The following is a 22120-nucleotide window of genomic DNA, read 5'->3' as shown; positions in this document are numbered from 1 at the left end:
GATCTTAAAGATCATCTAGTTCCAACCCCCTGCCATAGCCAGGGACACATTCCACTAGCCCACGTTGCTCAAGGGCCTCAGCCAACCTGGCCTTGAACAGCTCCAGGCAGGGGGCATCCACATCCTCCCCGGGCAACCTGTTCCAGTGTCTCACCACCCTCACTAAATAATTTCTTCCTTAATGTCCAGTCTCACTCTGCCCTCCTCAAACATCGATCCCTTCCCTCTCGTCTGGTCACTACAGGCCCTTGTCGAAAGTCCCTTCCCAGTTTTATAGAAGGCCCTCTTCGGGTATTGGAAGGCTGCTATTAAGCCTCCCTGAAGCCTTCTCTTCTCCAGGTTGAGCAACACAGCTCCCTCAGCTTGTCCTTGTAGGAGAGGTTGTCCAGCCCCCTGATCATTTTCATGGCTCTCCTCTGGATCTGCTCCAGCAGTTCTAGGTCCTTCTTACATTTGGGCCACGAGGATCGGATGCAGTGCTCCAGGTGGGGTGGTCTCATGAGACCTCCCTCATCCTGCTGGTCACACTGCTTTTCATACAGCCCACAACATGACTGGCCTTCTGGGCTGCAAGTGCACATTTACAGCTCATGCTGAGTTTTTCATCATGTTCTTCACTTCTGTTTTCACAAAGCTTTGCTTTGTCCGCTTGCACTACAAATTAGATAGATTTCCAGTGTAGCTTTTGTCATGTTCTCCTAGTCTCCTAGCTGCTTTTTTCCTCACTGCTAGGTACCAGCCCAGCCACCCAGGAAAAAAAAAAAGTGAAGAAAGAAGAATTGCTATGTTATTCCACCTCAGCATAGCGTGGTGAGAAGGGCTGCACGCTCAGCAATGCTTCATGTGCGCCCTTGGTGTTGTGCCAGTAAAGGCACACGACAGCAGAGCTGTGGCAGGGGTGATCCTTGGTTTAGGGTCACAGTTGTTAAAAGGGCAAAGCAGCCAAATACATCACAGTTTGATAGCCACACTGCCGCTCTGTCTGCTCCTCCGGCCTTTCAAGCAGACAGGTGCTCCCTCCATCACACTTTGATGTCATGGATAAAAGGATGTAAGAGGTTAAAGGATGCTGACATTTCTTTGCCTGAGCCTCACATTGTATGGTTCTGTTCAGGTTTGTTTCCACTTCCACTGGACAGGTATGATGGGCTGCATCCCAAAGTTGCCAAAAGAGGCCTTTGGTTTGCTGATGTGATGCTTCAGATGTCACCCCGCTCTCAGGACAGCCTGGCAAACAAGCAGAGTGTGGGCAGGTTCATAGGACCTCCACCAGCTACCTCTTGCTTTCCCAAATATTGCCTTTTCCCTTCAGGAAATCTGTAACCATAGAATGGCATCTGTCAAGCCGTAGGCACTTGAGAGTAAGCACCCATCAGAATAACTTACTGTCAAAACCAGGTACAAATTCATTCCATCCCACTTTGTGCCATATGCTGCTGTCAAAACTTCATGAACTGTTTAGGCAGCATGTTGGGACATTTTGACTAACTATGAGCTGAGCTATTTTTTTCATAGACGTGTGTCATCAACGTTTATAATCGAGTATTTCCCTGAATTTGCCTTGGTCTCCAGATAAGCCTGTAGAAAGTGAAAGTAACTCGGGCAGACGGGCACAGGCCAAACCTCTGGATTCAGCCATCCCCATTTACAAGGCGCCCCCACTCTGAACTAGAAATTGCACTGTACTACAATGTTCAGGAACACACTTTTCCTTCTGCTTTAATGCTGGTGTGACCGTTTGAGGCTGTGCCTGTAAGCAAGGGACAGTGCTGGGACACTCTGGCTGAATACTTTGTAAACAAAGACAGGTATTTTAAAGACAGGGTGAAGTTTTTTTTCCCGTGACTTGATGCAAACCTTGAATTTTGGAGCAGGCTAGGAAGCTGACTCAAAAACACCCCCTTTGTTTTCTGCTTCTCGAACAGAGCTGTTTTGTTTCCCTGACAAGAAAATTAACTAGCACACCCTTCGCTCCAATAAGCGGGAAACAGACCACAGGATAGGTAAAGAACACATTTGCTGTTTTATTGGTGCCTTGCAGGGCAATAATACTGAAAAAGGGGAATGCAAAAGAAAAACGAAACAAAACCAAAACCCGAGGATGGTGGCAACCCACACTGGATTCTTTTTTTTTTTGTTTTTTTTAAAGAGTACATCAACTCCTGTTTTGTTTTCTTATTTATTGTGGCATGAATGATAACATAAAACCAAAACATGAAAATATACAACTTATATTACACTATGTGTTATGAACAAAATATAAATCTATAACTCTATGTTATATTTACATAATTATTTCTTTTATTAAATTTCAAGTGAGATGGTAGGTTGCACATACTTTGTTTTAAGCTCCAGGCATTTGATTGTCTCTATTTCTTTTCTATTTTCATTTCACTTGTAAAATCCAAACGTTAGAAGGAGTAAGAGCTTTAGAGCCAATGGAGCTATATAAATACTGTTTCAGCAAACCAGTGACAAAAACACTGGGGAGTAGAGAAATCAGTCAGTAGAAAAAAAACGAACTTGACACGTTCTTCAATCTGGGAAACTGACAAGTTAAGATAAAAGTTGAAAAAATGTAAATATAAACCAAGCTAAACAGCCAGCCCATGCCCTGTGAATTGAGGATACACTTGAATCCACATCCAGTGAATCACACACAGTTATTTGCAAATTGAAGGTACGATTCCGTTGAAGAAGTGGGCAAAGATACTTCCTATCGACACATCATGCCCTTAAACATAGGAGACAGCCTAGAGTCGCCTTTCGTTCTAGCAGATGAATTGTTGCTAAGTAAGGTCTATGTTTCCACGGAGAATAATTATTTTTGATGTTAGGAACGTGATGTCAGAGGCTTCTTCGGGGACAATAACAGCTCATCTCTTTGGATTAAAAAGAAAAAGCTCTGAAAAATGTGCTGTAAAAAGGTTAAAGACAATTTACTTCCTAAAAAATGATTTAATTAAAGAGTGAGTCTACTGCAGTAACCAAATCTTTGAAATAATGTCATCGAGGAAAGAATTTCTTCCATATGCATTCGTAATAAGAGGATTTGGTTACAAAACTAATTAAATGCTATAATAATAGCTAGTGTTCTTTTCCGGGGGCCTGATTAATACAGCGGAACGGTTAAATAAAGATGTTAAATGCACTTAAAAATCCTATTTTACTAATATAAGGCATGAATAAATTGAAAAAAAGGATATACTCTGTGTTACTTAATTGAGCTTAGAAGCAAGTGCCTCAGTTTTTTGGGGATTTTGTTTGATTTCCCGTCTTTTCCCGTTGTCTGCAGTGTTGTTGTTTTGCAGGCTCCTGAGATGCACGGCCCAAGTGTCTCCCCTGAGTCAGGAGGAGATGTCCTGTGTGCACCTCCAGCGGCTCCCCAAGACCATCCTCGCTCACCAGGGAAGAGGCAAATGAAGCTCGCCTTGGCATTAGGACCTTAACGTGCTTCTAGGTTAGTATGATCCTAATCTCCTCTAACCTGGTTTTTCTACATGCTCTAGGGCACAGAACCCAGGGAAAGGAGAAAGAAAAAGAAAGAAAGAAAGGAACAAGACAAGAAGATATTTTTGTAAATTACATTTTGCTTTGTTGGTTTTTGTTGTTTTTTTTCTCCTAAGAAATTAAAGAGGGACAAACAGGGCCTCGTTGCCTCATTTGCAAATCTGGTCTTCTACTGCCAAAAGGTATTTGGATGCTCATCCTTGGACCTAACAAAATATTAGCACAGGCATTAAGTGTTTGGAACCCCAGAGCCTTTTTTTTTTTCTTTTATTCCATTTTTCATTTTAAGGTTGCTGCATTGGTTTCAGCATCCAAATGCAGGATGTGGATAGTCTGCTAAAGCTACCCATTTAAGAGCCTGGTTGAACCCCAGGCTCTAGTGCAGTCTCTCAGATGGAAATGTGTACGGTACCAACACCAGTGTTCACCTGAGCCTGAGTTCAGGCTGAGGCAGTGAGCACAGCAGAGCACTCCCAGAGAAGAGCTCAGGTGTACCATCCATTACCAAGAGCGGAGGCTGGTCCTGTGGCCCCAGCACAGGTGCTCCTCTGGTGCCCACAGAGACGGGGCCGCCTCCAGGAGCGTCTCCTGCAGCACAGCCCATGGTTTGGGGCTGCAATTTGGTCCCCCTGAAGTCAAAGGGCATATTATCCTATGGAACTCCTCGAGGCTGGCTTTCCAGCCCACGCGTTTAAGACTTGCTCCAATCACACCTGCCGCAATGGCACCTACCTGGAGCTAAAACAAAGTATTCTGGTAGCCCAAAGTGACACAATTAAACCAGAGAAGTCTCTATGACGTGGTGGAAATCAAGCATCCAGCAAATGTGAGGTGAACCCACAAGAGTCAGAAGTAATTTGTTCACAAAGACAGGGAACAAATTTAAAAGTTTGGAAAAAAAAAAACCCAAACCAAAACCAAACCCAAACCCAAAAAAAAGAGGAGGAGCAAATATCAGTTTTCACATTGTACATAATAATGATATAAAAACAATTGTCTTTTTTTTTTTTGTCTTTTTTTTTTCCTTCTTATCCAAACAGAGTGCTTAAAAAAATTAAAAACAAACCAAAAAAAAATTGGCTCTAGATGACTGGTGTAATTAAATAACTAAAATGAGTGATGAGAGAGCAGAAGTTAATTAAGATTGAAAACAACACTCCCATTAATTCACTCCATCATAATAAACATCAGAAGTTGACATGGCTGGGGCCAAAATTAAAGTAAAAGGAAAAAAAAAGGAATGGTGCGAGCAGAAGAAGAAGCAATTTGTTTTCATATGTATATATATATTTATATATATATAAAAAGGCAAGGTGGGGAGGGGTATCCATTTTAAATAGCCTAACAGCTTCATTTGCTGCACTGCCAAATTAGAACAGAATAAAATAAAGTTAAAAAAAAGGAGGAAGGGGGGAGGGGGGGGGGGGGATAAAATAAATTATACATAATTTACTAATCTGGGAACAGCTGACCATTATTATTATTATTATTATAATTACCATTACAACACTAGCAAGAAGAGGCAGTTCAACTGAAAAAAACCCAAACAAAACAGAAAAACCCAAAACCAAACCCAAAAGAACAACAAAGAAAAAGAAAGAAACAAACAAACAAAAAAAACCCCAAACCCAACACAGTGATAAAATACAAACAAAAAGAGCCCTCTCTGACATGGAGGATATGATCAGCTACTCCAAGCATAAATTCAGAGCAAATCTTCTGAGAGAGAGAAAATAGAAAATAATTTTTTTTGGAGGCAGAGGTGGAATTAAAAAACAAAAAGAAAAGGGAAAACAGGAGACAAATAAACCAGATGATGGAGGGTAAAAACTATCACACCTCCAAATCACTCCTCGGAGTATTGTCCTAGGTCTTCAATGGCATTTGCTCCTTTGCTTTGCACAAAGTCTGCAGAGGTCAAGTTACACTTCAAGTGGGATTTCAAGAGGCAAAGAAAGATCCTCCACATTCTCCTTCCCAGTCTCTCCTCCTACCTGCTCCTTTCATCCTGCACCTGGATTTAGATGGCTGATTGCACAAGGGAAGAATCTGCCTGACTAAGGGACCATTTACAAAACCAGTGTTGCCAAGTAGTGAAGATCATGGTTCTGGTGAGTCTCTGGGCTGGGATCTCACTGGCACAAAGACATACAGGCTGTTTTTACAAGTTAAAATTGATAATGATAGTGATGAGTCTGTCTCTCTCTGTGGGAACTGACATGGAGCAACATGAATACAAAGGTGAAATCCTCAGTTAGGAAACTGACTCAGAGGAAGGCTCTTGCCTCAGTACAATCCTAAGACTTTTCTTCAAGTTCAGAGTGGAGCTCCTGGATAGCTGCTGTCTGAAATCAGGAATAACCTTTTGGGGTGGTTAGTTTAGATCTTATGCTTCTGTCTTGCTTTGTGAACCTGGGTCCTCTCCTTCTACAGGAAAATCAGAGTGAGGAAATGAAAAGTCTCATCAATTCACTTGTATTTACATTCTTAATTTTGCAGCGTGGCATTCAGTTATCCGACTGGAAACACAAGACCGTTAACTTCTGCTCAGGATTATGCTTGTGTAAAAGCATCTTCCTCACCTACTTGTTGTTGCCCAAGGAAGCAAAACTGCCCAAGCAACACAGGAAGTGCTCTAGAACAATAATGAAAATATTTTAGCCCAGGAAAACAAAGTTTTCACTTGTGAGAGGCAGCAGCTAGGGAAAAATGGCACTGCAAAGGTTCAGGTTCTGATGTGCCTGGTGAGAATACAGAAATCTCTTTGCAGCTGTTTGTCTCCCTTCCTACACGAACACACCACTGATAAAAACTGATTTCTGCAAGTGCAAAGGAGACAAAAAGTAAGTTTAAAAAAGATCATGGTTTGAATGGGAGCTCAGTACTCAGTCACCATGAAGGTATGAGCTTATCGAAACTGGACATCCTGGTCACCCAATAAATGCTCGGCAAGGCGGTAACTTTTCCAGCTGCCCTGTTCTGTGCAGAACAAATCCCCTTTTGGACAAGCCTTTTTTATGCCACTTGAAGTGTAAATTAAAAGCAAAGGCTCCATACAGACCAAGTAATTTGGAGGGTGAAGGACTTCATTCTGGAACATGCTTTTTTGCTCACAATAATCCAATATTATTCTTATTAGTACCATAAACACGCACACATGAAAATCCAAGACCATAAAATACTTTTTTTTCTCTAAATTTCTTATGTCTCTCTCTCTCTCTCTCTCTCTCTTTTTTCACCTGAGAATGGCACCTACAGTTTCCTTTAAAAAGCAAAAACCAAACCCAAAAATATATGTCTAATCTCACCAGCTGCTGGTATATCAGGTTCTTCAGGGGATTGTCTAAAATACAACACTGTCCTAACTTAAGACGGAGGAAGGAAGCAAAAGAGAAGAGAAAGAAAACCAAACCAAAACGAAACGAGACCAACCAGGAGGAGAAAAAAAACCAAAGCAGCAGCAAACTGGACTAGTTCAGCGCTTTAGTACGAATTTGGCACTTGCTCAAAGACTCAGTATGGTGTGCAACTGATGAAGAGAAGTCCTCTCTTGAAAGGAAATAATTGCTTGTTGGGGTTAACAGAAACAGGCTCCCCACTTCCTTCCTTGCCAGCCACGCGCACAGGCACGCATGCACACACACACACACGCACACACTTCTGACCCAGATTTGCCAGGGAGGAGGAAAAGGAGATAGAGGTGGAGGGGGTGGGGGGAAGGAATTTGATTTTTTTTTATCCCGTTCCTGTCAGGTGCATTACCAAAAAAACCAAACAAAAACAAAAACCAAAAAAAGGAAAAAAAAAAAGAAAGATAAAAGAAAAAAAAACAAAAGAAAAAAGAAATTATTTCTCTTTAAACTGTAGCACAAAACAACAAAACACATTCACAAGCCACTTGTTGGCACTGTGTACCTGAGTGAGAATTTCTAGAACATTGTAGAACAAACAGCCATTAAAGTTTATTTGAAAACAAAAAATAAAATAATAAAAGGTCGACGGGTAAGACTTCAGTGCTTGGGTATAGCAGCTGAATTACTGGCATTGTATTACCCATAGCTTATATCATTCTGTTGTTGTCGTCGTTGTCTTTGTTTCCTCTCTTCTGAGCCTTTTTTTCTTCTGATGCAGGCTGATGTCTATTAGTCAGCTGATGTCCCAACTAGTTAAGACTAAGAGTTAAAGTAACAGTCAGTGTATGAGAAAGTTAATGTGCTTGGCCACTGGCAAGGATAAACCAGATGGGGCTTTATTTATTTTTTCTTTTCTCCTTGAAGTCCTGTAGGTCATGAGATATTTGGACCCTGATCAGTTGGCTTGCCCCGCAATGTGATTTTCACTGTCACTGCCATAGTCCGCATCAGGGTCATCCTCTTCCTCATCGTATTCGTCGTAGATTTCTCCATTGACGTCATCGGTCTGCATCTCCTCCTTGATGTGAGGCTCCTCGCCTTTGATGCCGTAAGTGCTCTGGATGACAGGCATGCCGGGCTCCGGGCTGCTGGACACGCTTGAGTGCTCAGAGGGCAGATGTGGGGAAGGCATTCCTGCCATGGCAATGGCTCCTGGGTAAACGACGCCCGCAGTGGCAATAGGAATCTGTGCTTGTTGCCTGCCAGGGAGAAAAAGTAAAAAAGGTATTTTGAATGTGGGAAGGAGTTAAAGGAGGCAGTACAACAGCACTTTGCAGACCCATCTCATGTGCTCTTGGGTATGCAGGGGAAGGTCCTGGATGGCCTGTGCAAGACAATCCTTATGTGAATATTCCAGACTCACCAACTGATGCTCTTGAAATCAAGCCCAGACCGAGTTCACTGAACATCTCTCTAAACATCTCTAGCTGAACTACACAGCTTCAGCTTGTGATGCAAACTTATTTACTGGGTGCCCCATGAGCTGCCAGCCAAAACCAAATGTCCTTTCAATTGTGATCCAACTTAAAAAACATGTATTTTGAAAATCTTCCTTTTAAGTAATCCAAGCTGCTGGCAGGACTAGACATAAAAGTAACACATTGCCAAAAGGAGAGACACAGCAAAGGCCAGGTAGTTCCCACAGGAACAGGGAGGTGCTGCAGGAAATTATCAGTGGATGAGAAGAAAGCAAGGCAGGTCTCCCCAAAGAGGCAATGTTTACTCCACATTCACTCACAGACATGGCCTAATAATTAGGCAGATGAACAATGGGCTTGCTGTGGCCAACATGGATTTACAGGAGGATCACTAAGGGCCTCCAACTGGAAGGTGATAAGTTTCCACAGTGAGAGGCACATGTGAAAGGCAGAACCTTTGAAGGAAGGTGGATAAAATTGGGAAAAGGCAGACTTAAAAAGGAAGCATGCATTATTTAAAAATAAATAAAAAGCAAGCAAGCAACATGAGCATTTGAGAAAATCCTCTACAGGATGCCTTTATGTGGCATCTAAGCCTTGGAAACCCGTCCGCAGTAATGAAAGAAGAATTATTCCAGGCCATAGAAATTCCCTTTGCATCAAGAACACTAGCTGTGTTATACCAGTGTTTGTTTCCCTGAGAAGCTTCAGGGTCCCAACAAGCCTAGAGGTTTAAAATTCATGCTCCTTTTGTTTCCTTGCTGCATGAAGTAATTCCATTGCAGTAATACTCTTCAGTACATGCTGCACATTGTAATGTCATCAGCGGTGTGTCCATCTGCACTGAAAAGCCTTGCCACGGGAGACAAGGGCAGAGTCTCTTGAGATGAACATTCTTAATTAAGAATGAAACCCTCCCCTGTTCCCCTGCCTGCCTGTGCCCTGTCTGTACAGTAAGCCTTGCACAGTACAGCGATCCTGAAAGACTTTCCCCTGCCAAACAGCTTTGTATTTGTTTGGAATTGCTTGCTGCATTTGCAGATACTTCCTGCCTGCTGTTTGAGCGAGGCCTTCCTCCCCACAGTCCTTATTTCCATCTTTCTGAAACACACAGAAGTTGTCTCAGATGAAGATGCAGCTCTTAGAGTAGGGAGTGGATCTAATTTGCATTTATTCTTAATTCAATGGGAAGTCTTTTGTTTTCTGGAGTCAGCATTTCTGTAACAAGATTCAGCACACTTAAATTGCTTTTAATATTTAACAACAGGAACACTTTGCACTTAAATGGTGCTTTTCAAATATTAAATCATTTAAGAACAGTATTTTTCCACTTCTATAGGATGTCCACTCAAAAGGATCTCAAAGGAGTCCTCAGATATAAGTGTATTAGGGCTCTCCACAGTCCAGTGCTTGCTGCATTACCATTAAAGATGAGGACACTGAGACAGGGAAGCATTAAGCCCAAGAGCTGCAAAGAATGCCCATTCCTTCCCACTGTGATGCCCTCAAACAGACTTTCAGCACATCCCAACAGCTGGCATAGCCACAGCTCTTGAAAAACCAATCACCAATTTTGGTGCCTAGGAGCTGGACTGGTATTTGGAAGTTTAGTCCTAAAATGACCTGTAGCAGGTGTGGGACTTAGATCCGGAACCCAGCTGTAATGCAGTGACTGCCAGCGTCAAATACTGACCGCACTGAAGTCATCGGCAGCACTTGCAGTAACTTGTACGAAGATTTCACCCAGGTTCAGTGCTCTAATGCCCCAGTGCAAAATTATCTCCAGAAATGTCTTGATTTCAATGTCAGCCTTGTTTGGAAAGCTAAATAACATGCAGAATGTTACAAGGTTAATTTTTTCCCCCATGATGAAGCATGCATGTTAACCAGATAAGCAGTGTTTTGGGGGCTCTGTTGCCACCTATTCTTTTTCCAGAAAGTCCCCCTCCTCTTTTTTTAATCTCTTGATGCCAAATGTTGGCTGACTTCCCTGTGTTTGTTTCAGTGCTTACCATTGGGATCACCGGACCTGCCAGCACCACAGGGTTAAGCAGCTCAAATTTCTCTGCTGAGCAGCTTATTATAACAATGCACACTGTAGCTGTTTAAAACACAGTCTGATGACACTTAACAGTTGCTGGACAGATATTCTCTCCTTTATTGCTACTTCTAGCTGTTTTAACTAGAGAGATGTGCAACACTCTTAATATCAAAATGATTCCAAAGTTAGATGAAAGAAGGCAGGTTCCATTATTTCTGAGGGTCGTTCTTGTTGCTGCCTTTGCTTTTTTTAAAGACCACTGTGTAGCTTTTAATTTTCTGGAGTCTATACAGAAATATTGCAGAGTATTTGGTGACTTCCAATTCCTTTGATCTGCTGCAACCAAAACCAAGGAGTCTTTGCAGAAGGAACATGCATGATAGTTTTCTAGGCAGATTTTAAGCTAATCATATCAAGCTGATCTATGAGCTGTTTATCAGAACCAGTCTTCTTGAAATTTATGCTCAACACAAAGCATTGAGCTTACTGTCCTGGAAGAGACTCCCTAGTATGACAGCTGCCGTCACAATGAACAATGCAGACAACTTCATGCCTGATATGAATTAACCGAGTCAAGTCATATTCCAGCTCAAGTTCAGTATATCCAGCAGTCCTTTTGCAGATCACACTGGATGCAAACTTGCAGTTTTGGCTTTTGGCTCACTACCGCAGATTCCTTGAGATATAATCTCTGAGTCTTCGTAATAGAGTAATACTTATAAAGCTTTATTAAAAGACTTTCACTGGAAAGTCTTCAGCTTTTTCTTCTCTCTTTTGCATGATCAGAGTGGAAATGAGACAGTTGGCCGAAGCTGTAAAAATGAGTATATAGCAGAGCCAACAACAAAAAAATCCCTAACTGCCTAACTTCCTCCTGGAACACATTGTTTTAAAGTGTAAGTTTCATATTCTGTTAGCAATATACAACATTCTTGCCAACAAAATATAACATTTACCAAGCTGAATTAAGACTCCTCCCTTAAGTTATGGAGTGTTTTTTTTTCTGAAATAAGCAATAGTTTTTAAAGGTCCCATACCCAACGTTAAAGTACTGCCTCATCTCCTGGCGTCTGTTGCGCATGATAGCCTTGTACTCGCCAATGCGCAGTTTTTTGCCGTCTACAAGGCAGGTACGCTTCGGCCGGGGCTTGTATTTGTAGTCTGGGTATTTCTCCAGGTGCTGTTTGCTGAGTCGGGCCTGCTCCTCATAGTATGGCTGCTTCTCTAGGTTTGTCATCGCTTTCCAGCGAGATCCTGTCACACACACAAAGGAAAAAGAATGAGAAACGAGATTCTACTTGTCCACAGACACTGAAAGGCAGAGAAACAAGTAGGTCACCCAGAACAAGATACCTACAGTCATATTGCTTTGGGCTGGGAATCTGTCAGCGCTTCTAGACAGGGGTCAGGTCTTGTTTGAATTTGACTGGTAAACCTCTTGGGTATGGCCAAGAGGCAGAGAAGGATGATTCTGGAAGTTTTGTCTCAATATTTTCCTGAAACTTGTTTACATTATATGCCTTTCAGGTGGGAAGTAAAACCATCATCCAGAGAACAGGCAACCCCAGCACTACCTACATATAAATCTTTGTTTTAGAAAACAAGGTGGTATATTTTAGTGGAATGGCCAAAGACCCCTTGGATACACAGAGTCTGCTCTGCTAAGTCCTCCCCACTTTCCTATAGCTATGGGTCATTTTTCACCTTCTGTTCCAGAGGAGACACAATTCCCATGTGCTGCCTCTTAGTCATCCTGTTCCACCATGGCATAAACTCTAGACATGCATGGGTTTGCAGCTTGGTCTTTCATGACAAATGCTATCTCCTCCTAGCTTCCAGCTTTGTGAGAAGTACAGCATGAACTGATTGCAAATACTATGCTTCTGGGCACAGAAGCCTACAAAGCCCCTGAAGAAATGGCTCTAAAAGCTATAAACTCTTCCATTTGTCTTAGCAGGGTTTGAACTTCAAGACCAAGTCTTGGTGAACACAGCCTGCTCCAACTCAGATCATTTAGCATATGTCATGAAGGGAAGAGCACTCCGCTCCTCTCCATGGAGCTGCACTACGGCTTCACTGCTGGCAATTCTGTTTCTGACACCCTGCCTATGTTAGTGTGGATATTTGAGCCAGGGAAACACTGAAGACTTTACAATTGTTTTCAAATGCCTCCTGAAATTTATAAAGTAATATTTCTTAAAGGATGTAATATGGGAGCAGAAACTAAAACTTCTTGAATCAGTTATCCTATTTTATTTTTCCATGAACTATAGAAGTGCTTCAGGGTAAGATACACTTCAAATAACAGGAATGGTCCAAGCTGTGAAACATGTGGCCTAGAAGAAAAATTTTATTGGAAAATAGTCAATTTTCCCATTGGAAAAAAAAAAAGTTTGCTTCATTTCTCAATTTAATGGGTTCATAATGTCCTATGTCATACTTGACTTCCTCTTGTTCTTCATTTTTTATGGTTACTCACACTGTATTTAGCTCATGCTATTACTCAGGCTGGTCTCAGCTCACTGTGCCCCAAAGACTTGCAATATGGAGAGTGCAGTTACCCCTTCCTAGGGAAGAAAACAGTCTGGTTCCCCTCAGAAAGGCCTCCCCATTGCTCCTGGAACCTTTATTCCAAGCTGCAGTTTGAGCTGCTGGAGTGAAGGGCTAACAGGCTGGTACAGCCTGACCTTACACATAAAGATAATTGATCCATAAATAATGATGTTGTTGCTCTGAAGAGGAGCAATGGACACCGCCTTATTAACAAACATTACTTCAGAGTCAGAACCATCACTTGTTATGATTTTTACAACATACAACATGGAGAGATCCTCTAGTTAGTTCTGGACTGGGAAACAGTTTGATTTCAAAGTTATTAGCTTGGGCACAGCACCACATCAATGTCACTAGATGGTTTCTAAGATTTAGACTAAAACTCCTCTATGGCACTTTGTGTGTCACACAGCATCTGTGCATGGGATCTGCGGCAGGACTCTGTGTTACACAGGGCAGCAAACCTCTGTGGCCAGAATCCTGGTCAGCAGCTTTGTCTCCTGCAGGGAACTTATTCCAAGCTTTTTCTGGCAAAGAGAGTGGCTATAAAACATGACACCAACTTTCCACACATAATACCTCCTTGATTGTGGACTAAATGACACAGTGATAAACATTTGGAGATTGCCAAAACATTTAGCACCTACTAGCACTGCCTAAGATGGAAAGGTAGATAGGACACGTGTTGAATGATGTTGCAAATTCAGAGCTCTGCTGGAAGATGCCTAGATGTAGGTCTGCTTTCCAATTCTGTCTCATAGACACTGGCACATTGGTGTTTTAGCAAATGATGAAAACCATAAAAATTAGTCTAAATCTGGAGTCCTCTAATCACAGACCTACTGTAGGCTCAGTGGCTTAGAAAAACAGTGCCAGTACCATTTCTCACTGATGAATCAGATTTTACTTATGAATAATGAAGTTAAAAACTTCAGCCTTTAAACATATTATAGAATCATAGAATGGTTTGGGTTGAAAGGGACCTCCAAAGGTCATGTAGTCCAACTCCCCTGCAGTCAGTAGAGACATTCTCCACTAGATCAGCTTGCTCAGAGCCTTGAATATCTCCAGGGATGGGCTCTCAACTACCTCCCTGGGCAACCTGTCCCAGTGTACTTGATGTTTGATTTACATGCTGTGAAGGGATCTGCAATGAAGGAACTTAGATGCATTTCGAAACAGATGGACAGACAGAAAAGGTAGAAATTAAAATCAGTTATTGCAAAACTGCCAGGAAAATGTTCTACCCCAGCACAATTCCTCTCTCGAGATGCTGGCTCACTTGCTTGAATCCTACAGTCAGATCTGGGCAGGCAGATTCCTACCCCCTCATGTGAAAAGATTTGTAAATAGTGGGTGAATTTAAGCAAACACTTTAAATCTTTGCAAGATCAGGGTCAAAAAAAATTGAAATCTGATGCATAATATTTGTGCATATAGCTACACATACAGTATTTATAAATAAATGCCATTTATTATAGTTTATCTTCCTAAGCTGCACACTCAATAAAACAAAAACCTTGGCAATCTCACCTCTCTTCATAGGAAAATTTGAATAGCTGCCTTCTGCAGTGGTATCTCCTCCTCTTCCTATGGCTTTACCATTTTTACAAAATATACTAAATATAATTTACTGGTGTGTTTTGCAGCATCATGAGTAACTGAACAAACAATGTGGCCAGAACACATTTTCCAGAAGGGCACCTTTCCTGCGGGAAACCCCCTGCGTTTTACTGTGTGCCGCTTCCGTTTCTTGTCTCAGGAATACACAAACTCCAACCAGCTCCCTGATCAGTCTTAATCTCCAATTTTGAATGTTTGAAGAATATGTAACTCTGATCTTTGAATTTTTGCCCACAGGCAATATAAGCTATGAATGAGTATCACAGTATCATCAATCAACAGACTAAAACCAGTTCAAAATACCTTGTGTTTGGAGAAAATGTATTTATAATACTTTATCTGCCATTGGTTTATGTGTCTATAAAAAGGCAAGCACAGGTATCTCCACACAGCACCAACCTGAGCACAAACAAGGTGTGATTGAAGAATCTTGAAAAACGTTTCAAGGGAAGATTTACGCTCTTGGGTGAGCTTTTTGCTTGCCATCTGTGTTAGAAAGCTTTGAGTGGGTCAAATATGCAAAGCCTTTCTCCTTGACTATGAGAACATGAACCCATTCCCCTCCCTGGAGATGCCTGCATAATGACATGCAGGATTCTTGCACAATTCTGCCTGATCTGGTGGCTGAAGTATTTAGAAAATAAATGAGAAAATGCTAGGCGTTTGTAGCACTGAACACAGCTCCTGCCCTCAAAGTGAGCTAGCGCGGTTAAGAGCCACATCCACACCGTCACTGTCAACACAGCCACTTTTTGTCCAGGGCAGAAAAGAGATGCCCCCGTGTGTGCCCTGACACTTCTGCTTGGGCACACGCACATGTACGCATGAGGTGTGGTTAAAAGCCAAATTTCTCTCTCAAGAATTTTCAGCTCACTGTAACGCTGCCTAACTTTTAGTCTATTTGACACTTTTCAAACTGACTACCTGAATCAGGCCGATTTTCCATGTAAAAAGTGCCCTCACACACACAAACACTTGTGCAACGTACAGGTTTGTATTCACTCACTTAACACGCACGCACGAAAGAATGCCCGAAGGTTGTATCTAACTTCCTCTTTTCTTAATCTCTTTGTGAAGATTTCTCAGTGAAATTAATTAAAGTATTTACAAAAATATCTAAACAATGCATTATTAAATGGATAGGGTCCAGCAGACCCATTTTAGCACTTTGTTAACATTGACTAAAAAAAATAAAAACCTCATTATCTGCAAGTTTAAGTTGCAATGAACAGATGGATGACAAACGTATGCACAGATGAATTTAGTGACAAATCCATGTATCTAATTTTTATGCTCAAAACATAATACCACAGTGTCAAACATAATCCCTAGAGAATTCTAGTGCTGGGAAGGGCATCTCCTCTCATTTTATTATAAAAATGACCCTCAATCAGCAACAATTCCATCTAAGCTACTCATCGCCACAATGAGCTTTCTGACCTCAATGCGTAACAGCGCTGCTGAAAAAAAAAAGGGTAAGGAAAAATTGTGTCTTTTTAATAAGGAGACCCTAATACCTGGCTGAACTGAACTGTAAGCTTCTAGTTGCTCACCCTACGCCAGCTAGCAGAGAGCTCCCTGCTGACTTCAAAAGACCAGCCTTTTGCAACTGAGAGAAGACCTTTGTAACATTTCTGACAAGAAAGAAGATGTCAGGACATCCCTCTCCATTGCAGAGGTGGAATAAAAAAATTAAATGTGATGCTGGAAAGAAATAGAAATATCATCTCTGACTGCCTCAGACCTTGCTTTCCCCCCATATCTGGCAGCAAAACAGAAAGAGTTTGGAGTCAGCTATACTGTCTGTCACCTCAACAGGATCTGTAATGAATTTGCACATTTTACTCCAACTACTGTATATCTAATCAGAAAAAGATGTCCCCATATCTCCCTGATCTAGCGCCAAATAGTAAAAGGTGATTCCTTATGTTAACAATTTCAGCAGAATGGCTTATTAAAACCAGATTTTAGGGTATTATAAAATGCTTAGAAGCCCTTTAAAATGTCAACCAGGATCCCCAGAGACTGCGTAAAATGTCAGCCCAGCTCAAGCGCCTGTTTTAAGCAGAATGAATTAGCAGCGTGCTGTCGGAGGTTGTTATCCAAAACAATCAGTTAAGAAGGAAAACATCAAGCTCTCTTTGTACTTTCTATATGAAAAGGGCCATTCAGAATGATCTTGTAGATTTCTGAAGCTGATTATTTAAAAACAGGTTTAACCAGGTCTACTCTCAATTTAGAAACAGACCAAAACTATTACTGCCCTGTCCTCAGCCTAATCACATCATACACCTCTGACCAGCATAATCCCTTTTAACCAGTATAAGGTTATTTTATCATCAACATAACCAATTTAGCTTTCTAATCCTGTCCCCATAACTAATCTAATCATCTCCTGCCACCCTTTTAATCATGGGTTAATATCATCACATCTGCCATCCACAGCCAACACATTCTGCCTCTCTGACCAATTTATCTCATTTCCACTTGCCCCCTGCTAACTTTTCATAATACCACTCTAATCAAGATACACTTCAAACCTTTGACCAGTCTCAGCGTATTTACCAGCCCTGCAGTTGGTTAATGCTGCCGTTACAACTGCACTACATCTCTCGAGTTGTCTGCAAGACCAATGAGACATGCAGCCCAGGTAAACATGTGCCCTGCTGAAGCTTCTAGCCACTGGCCCCAATAGATGCTTAGGCCCCATAAAGCAGCCTTTATCAAGACAAAGCCAACATCTCAAATCTGGTCACAGATAGTTGGTGGGGTTTTTTTACTGCACAACAGTAATTAATTTGGCTCAGTGATCCTCATTCACCTTTCTGGATCATTCAGCATGTCACGGAGGAGTAACATAGGAGAGAATGTGGCCCTGAGATTCTGAGCAAGTAGTGAAGAGCTGGAAGACTATAGCGTGAAATTCAGTAGCTGATGTGTGTGACAAATATTGCTTGGGATGTGAAGAGTAGAGGATATGTTTCTTTTCTTGATTTCAGGATTCTTTGCAGAATATTTAGAATAAAGGCAGCTTGTGATAGAAATAATATACTACAGGGAAATTTAATATAACAGGAACATAATAAAAATCCTTTAAAACTGTCAATGCATAAAATAAAAGGATGTACCTTAGGATCATTTCCCTACTGCCACTGATTTGAACAGAAAGTGCTACAAAATGAATCAAACACTTTAGTGTGCTACCCCATAGAGTCGAGTTAGATGAAATATGTAGGCAAATAAACAATAGCAGTTGTTTTGTGCTTGTTTAAAAGCATAATGAAAAGAGCTGGTGCTGTCTACTCAGTTTGAGTTTTTACACCAAAACCACCACCACAGTCTTAAGTAATTACAAAGACACAAGGACATTTCAGGTGATGGTTAGTGTATACTGCTGGGCAGCACAGTGGAAGCTCATACCACTGTTGCCCTTGGTGCAGTCATTAAGTGGCAAAACAAAGATGGTAATTCTGTTGTGTCGGGTTCTCAGATCTATTCAATCAGTATTTCTTTTGAGTATTACCACAAAAAGAACAGTGCTCTATCATTCTTACCTAGTATCTTGCTGATATTGGAGTTGTGCATGTCAGGGAAGGCTTGAAGGATCTTCCTCCGTTCGTCTTTAGCCCACACCATGAATGCATTCATTGGGCGCTTGATATGGGGCTCATTGCTACCACGGCCTCTGGATTCCCGATAAATTCTAGACTCTGAAACGCCTGCACTTCCTAAAAAGAAAAACATTCACAACTTGTGTTTCATTTTGCAGCTTTCTCTGCACTCAGTAACTTGTGTGAGGTATTGAACATTCAGCGAGTCAGTGTTCACATAGGTTATCAGAGTTTCCTTTTTTACTCAAAGGAAATATTGTACATTGTTCAGTTTCTCTTGATTCAGGATCACATAGTATAGACTTGATGAAGAGTTTAAATTCTTTTCATCACAAAGCATTTAATAGCTTTTCCAAAGCATCTCTCACTACTTAATAATATAAACCAAATATTTATCAATGCAGATTTTGTTTTTCCTTTCTTCTCACCTTGCTTACAGAATGCTGGTCATATTATGTTACCTATCTTCAGTGATATATAGCAACATCAGGCATTTCTTCTTAAGCAAATGAACATTTACACATCTACCTGCTTTTGTGCTTACCTCTCCATAACAACATAAGCAACAGAAGAAAAACAAATGAATATTACTCTTGCTTCATCAGATTAAGAAAGTTCCTACAGATGTAGAGTGTGAAACACCTATGGATGATCGGGTCTATAATACATGGACTCACTGTGTGATTTCATTTATCTCACATCTATTTGCCTCCCTTATTCCCTTTTAGCATCAGAGATATGTACATTGTCCAGTCTTGAAAACTGCAGTGTACAGAGGAGGCTAAGAATCACCTTCAGACTTAGCACACCACACAATGAATTAGTTTTTCCTGCCTTGTTTCAGTTACTTGTTGCTAACCACTCTAACTCCTCACAGGCCTCCAATGCACTTGGGAGTCTCCTCCAGATCCTGTTGACATGTACACACAAATCTGGAAATAAGGATAAGCCATTTCTACTGACCGTCAGAATCTCCACTCATGTTGAAATCCATCATTGCGTGGCTAAACTTCCCATCTTCACTCTGTTTTACTGCCAGTTGCTGAGTCAGGGTCTCCAATGTTGTTTTGTCCTATACAGGCAAGACAACAGGGTTTGGATCAGGAAAATAATTAAACGTTGTAACTGCAAAGCTCATCAGTAATTTAGCAGGGTGATATGGGAGCTGGGTAACAATTCATTCACAACAGTTTACTGTGTCAGGTACTTAAGAGCAGACAATAATATTTTTTCCTGGAAGGGATATGGTTGCAGAGTCTACCAAGTACTTTTTAAAGCATGCTTATTAGCTAGTGATGAACAAACTTTATAGTGTTGAAAAGTTTGGTTTAGTTAGGCACGAGAAAATTGGCTGCACATCTGAAGAATACTTCAACTCTCCATCCCAGGGACTGAAAAGCTGGACTGGAAGACTGCAAGTTCAGATGATACATATCTTTTGCAATGTATTTATTGTTTTACTCTATTACCAGCCTGCAATCCAAGTGCAGAGATGTGAATGACATTGCTCTTTTTTTCATTTTTTTTCAAGAGGCAGTATTTTAGGAAGCAACCCATAGGGGGAAAATCCCCCACTCTACAGTGCAAGCTTATTCAAGCCTTGGGAAAGGGTCAGTCTGAATTAAACTTGATACTTGGGCAGCAGTTTGTGTTCTTGTCCAGACTGTTTTGCCCAACCCTACCGACACCCCGTCCGTCATTCATCTAGTCAGAACTATCTGTGAACCCTGGATTGCAACAGGCTAGAGTGTGCTGCCAATTAATCTGTCAGGCTGCAGCGGTGTCTAAAGACATTGCCAGAACAACATGCCAGGGCCATTAATTCCAATGTTCTCTTCAAAACACCTCGCTTCCCCCTGAATTGTTTGACTTTACAAATACAAAGGTGTTCCATTTTCCAACTGTTTTTTGTTTTCCCAATGACTTTTGCTTATAAACATTCTATCTTCCTGACAATCATATGTTTACAACTAAATCTTTCAGGAAAGCAATACTAACATTTCCAAATGTTAGGCAATGAGCCTTCTGCAAAGCTAAGAAACTGACACGATATGGCATGATAATAAAGTGGCTCTAGTTGAAAAAATACTTTTAAGCTGCTTCCTGCAAGAAAGATTGCTGTTTTGTTGCTCTGATCCACTCCAGATGACTGTTAACGATCCACAAAGTAAAAAAACTCGCAGATTTCACATGACAGCCAGAGACTTTACCAGTATTATATGTAGCCTAATAATGTCACCAGGTTGTATTATAGAAGAAAACACAAAAGAGAACAATGTGAATACTGAAATGCTTCCTGCAATGCGATGCCCCTGCATCTGCAATTCAATGAACAGTTCAAATTTGTGTCAGTCATTTCACAAAGATTTTCTTGAGACAGTTAGGAATGAGGCTAATCTGTTTAACTTCACATGCTCACAGAGTTTAGGGAACACAAAGCTGTGTTTCCTACTCCTCACATGCATTTTCGTTGCGGGACCCTTTCACGATTCTGGTGCTCTGTCTATAATCAGACACTTCACCATCAAAAGTGTGCAAGATGACTTATCCTCTTGGTTTTTGCAGGAAAAGCTCATGCAGCAGGGTCTGCCTATCTCAAGCAAAAGTGTTTCTGTAACACTACCAGTCACAGCGGATCCAGAAAACTTGGAGAAGCTTCAAATAAGTACCTGAACTATTCAGGCATTTAGCTTCACCAAACTCTTTGATCTACTGGTTTTAGCTCAGTTCTCATTTCTAAAGCAGCCTGTCAGCATTCAGAAAGTCAGGAATAAGTTGACTTAGTATTTCTTCCAAATCTCTCTCAGATATGTAATGGAAGTCAATACTTTTTTCCTTGGGAAAAAATAAACAAATTTACCATCAACTTCATAATGATAGAGTTCAAAAAACTGTTGTCAGAAATAATTTAAAATGCTACCACCAATGTAAAATATAAAAGAACATCTCCTCTTGTCGGGTATGTTATGGGGGGGGTGAGCTACTCTGTTGCAGACTGTTCTTGAATCATGTATAAACCTCTTAGAGAAACAGAGCTGGGAGCGCAAAGGGCACAGGCTTAACAGCTTTTTCTTTATGCAGTAAATGCAGCTGTTGATGTTGGAGGCAGTTACATTCAGATGAGTGCTGTGCTGCTCTGCCCCAGTGCTTGGAGGTGGCTCTCCAGACAGCTGACACATCAGTGAGCCAGAAGACCACCACTTCACCATGGTGACAATTTACTCCCTGCTACTTAAACACAGAGAGTAACAGGGTAATACAACCAGCAATGATAAGGTGACGGTTAAAAAGAACTTCCACAGGATGTTGCTCTTGAAACAGAAGATGTCACAACAGCCAGCTGTACTTCTCTGTATTAATGTTTAGAAGTGTTTAAGTTTACAGTGTACTCAGGCAAGAATGAGTTTAAAGCCTGGTGTCTCCTAAGCCTCTGCAACAGCATTAGGAGAGCAGAAAGAGAATCAGTGAAACCCTGGCAGGCTGCAAAAGGCTGATGCATGTAAGTGATACTCCAATCTCCTATGCTCTTCCCATTAAACACATGGCAACTGACTTTTCCCCAAACCTGATGTACAGAAACACTTTTACAACTACAAAATATTCAAAAGGAGATAAGCAGCATTCCTATGTTGTTTTGCTTGAAAGCATTCAGTTGATGACTCACTAGTTTTTGTTTGATAGAAGCACCTCTATACCTTTCAGTTTATGGTGAAAATATTTATGGAAGCTTCAAAGAAAGAAAGGAAAAAAAATCTCTCTGCTGACATTGCTAGCCCAGTCTCCTCTCCCAGAACATGTTTGAAAACTTCAGACAAGAGGCCCACAATGGTTTCAAATTTACACAAAAATAGGATCAATTTATCATCGTCACCTTAATTCAATGGCAATTACGCATTCCTAGAACTGCCACTGTCCGCTGTGTTGGATTAGCTGTGTAAACAGTAGCAAACT

At 41.2% G+C, this 22120-nt stretch overlaps 1 protein-coding gene across 10 annotated transcripts in view; it reads right to left on the bottom strand.

Moving 5' to 3' along the window:
- Positions 1–2000: 2000 nt before the first annotated feature.
- SOX5 (SRY-box transcription factor 5) overlaps positions 2001–22120 on the bottom strand; it is a 306951-nt gene continuing 286831 nt past the window's right edge. For all 10 annotated transcript variants that reach the window (XM_068141932.1, XM_068141928.1, XM_068141930.1 and 7 more), the window contains 4 exons: positions 19133–19241; positions 18113–18286; positions 11420–11636; positions 2001–8122 (listed from right to left, as the gene is read on the bottom strand). In XM_068141932.1, the coding sequence (XP_067998033.1) occupies positions 7819–8122; positions 11420–11636; positions 18113–18286; positions 19133–19241 (804 nt within the window). In that variant the 3' untranslated portion in view covers positions 2001–7818. The remainder of the gene's footprint in view (positions 8123–11419; positions 11637–18112; positions 18287–19132; positions 19242–22120) is intronic.

This window comes from Melanerpes formicivorus, unplaced genomic scaffold, assembly GCF_026170545.1.
Source record: "Melanerpes formicivorus ecotype bairdi unplaced genomic scaffold, bMelFor1.0.p_v2 SCAF_8, whole genome shotgun sequence".
Taxonomy (NCBI): Eukaryota; Metazoa; Chordata; class Aves; order Piciformes; family Picidae; genus Melanerpes; species Melanerpes formicivorus.
Note: the sequence above shows the minus strand (reverse complement) of the source record. Positions and strands in the feature narration are given on the sequence as shown.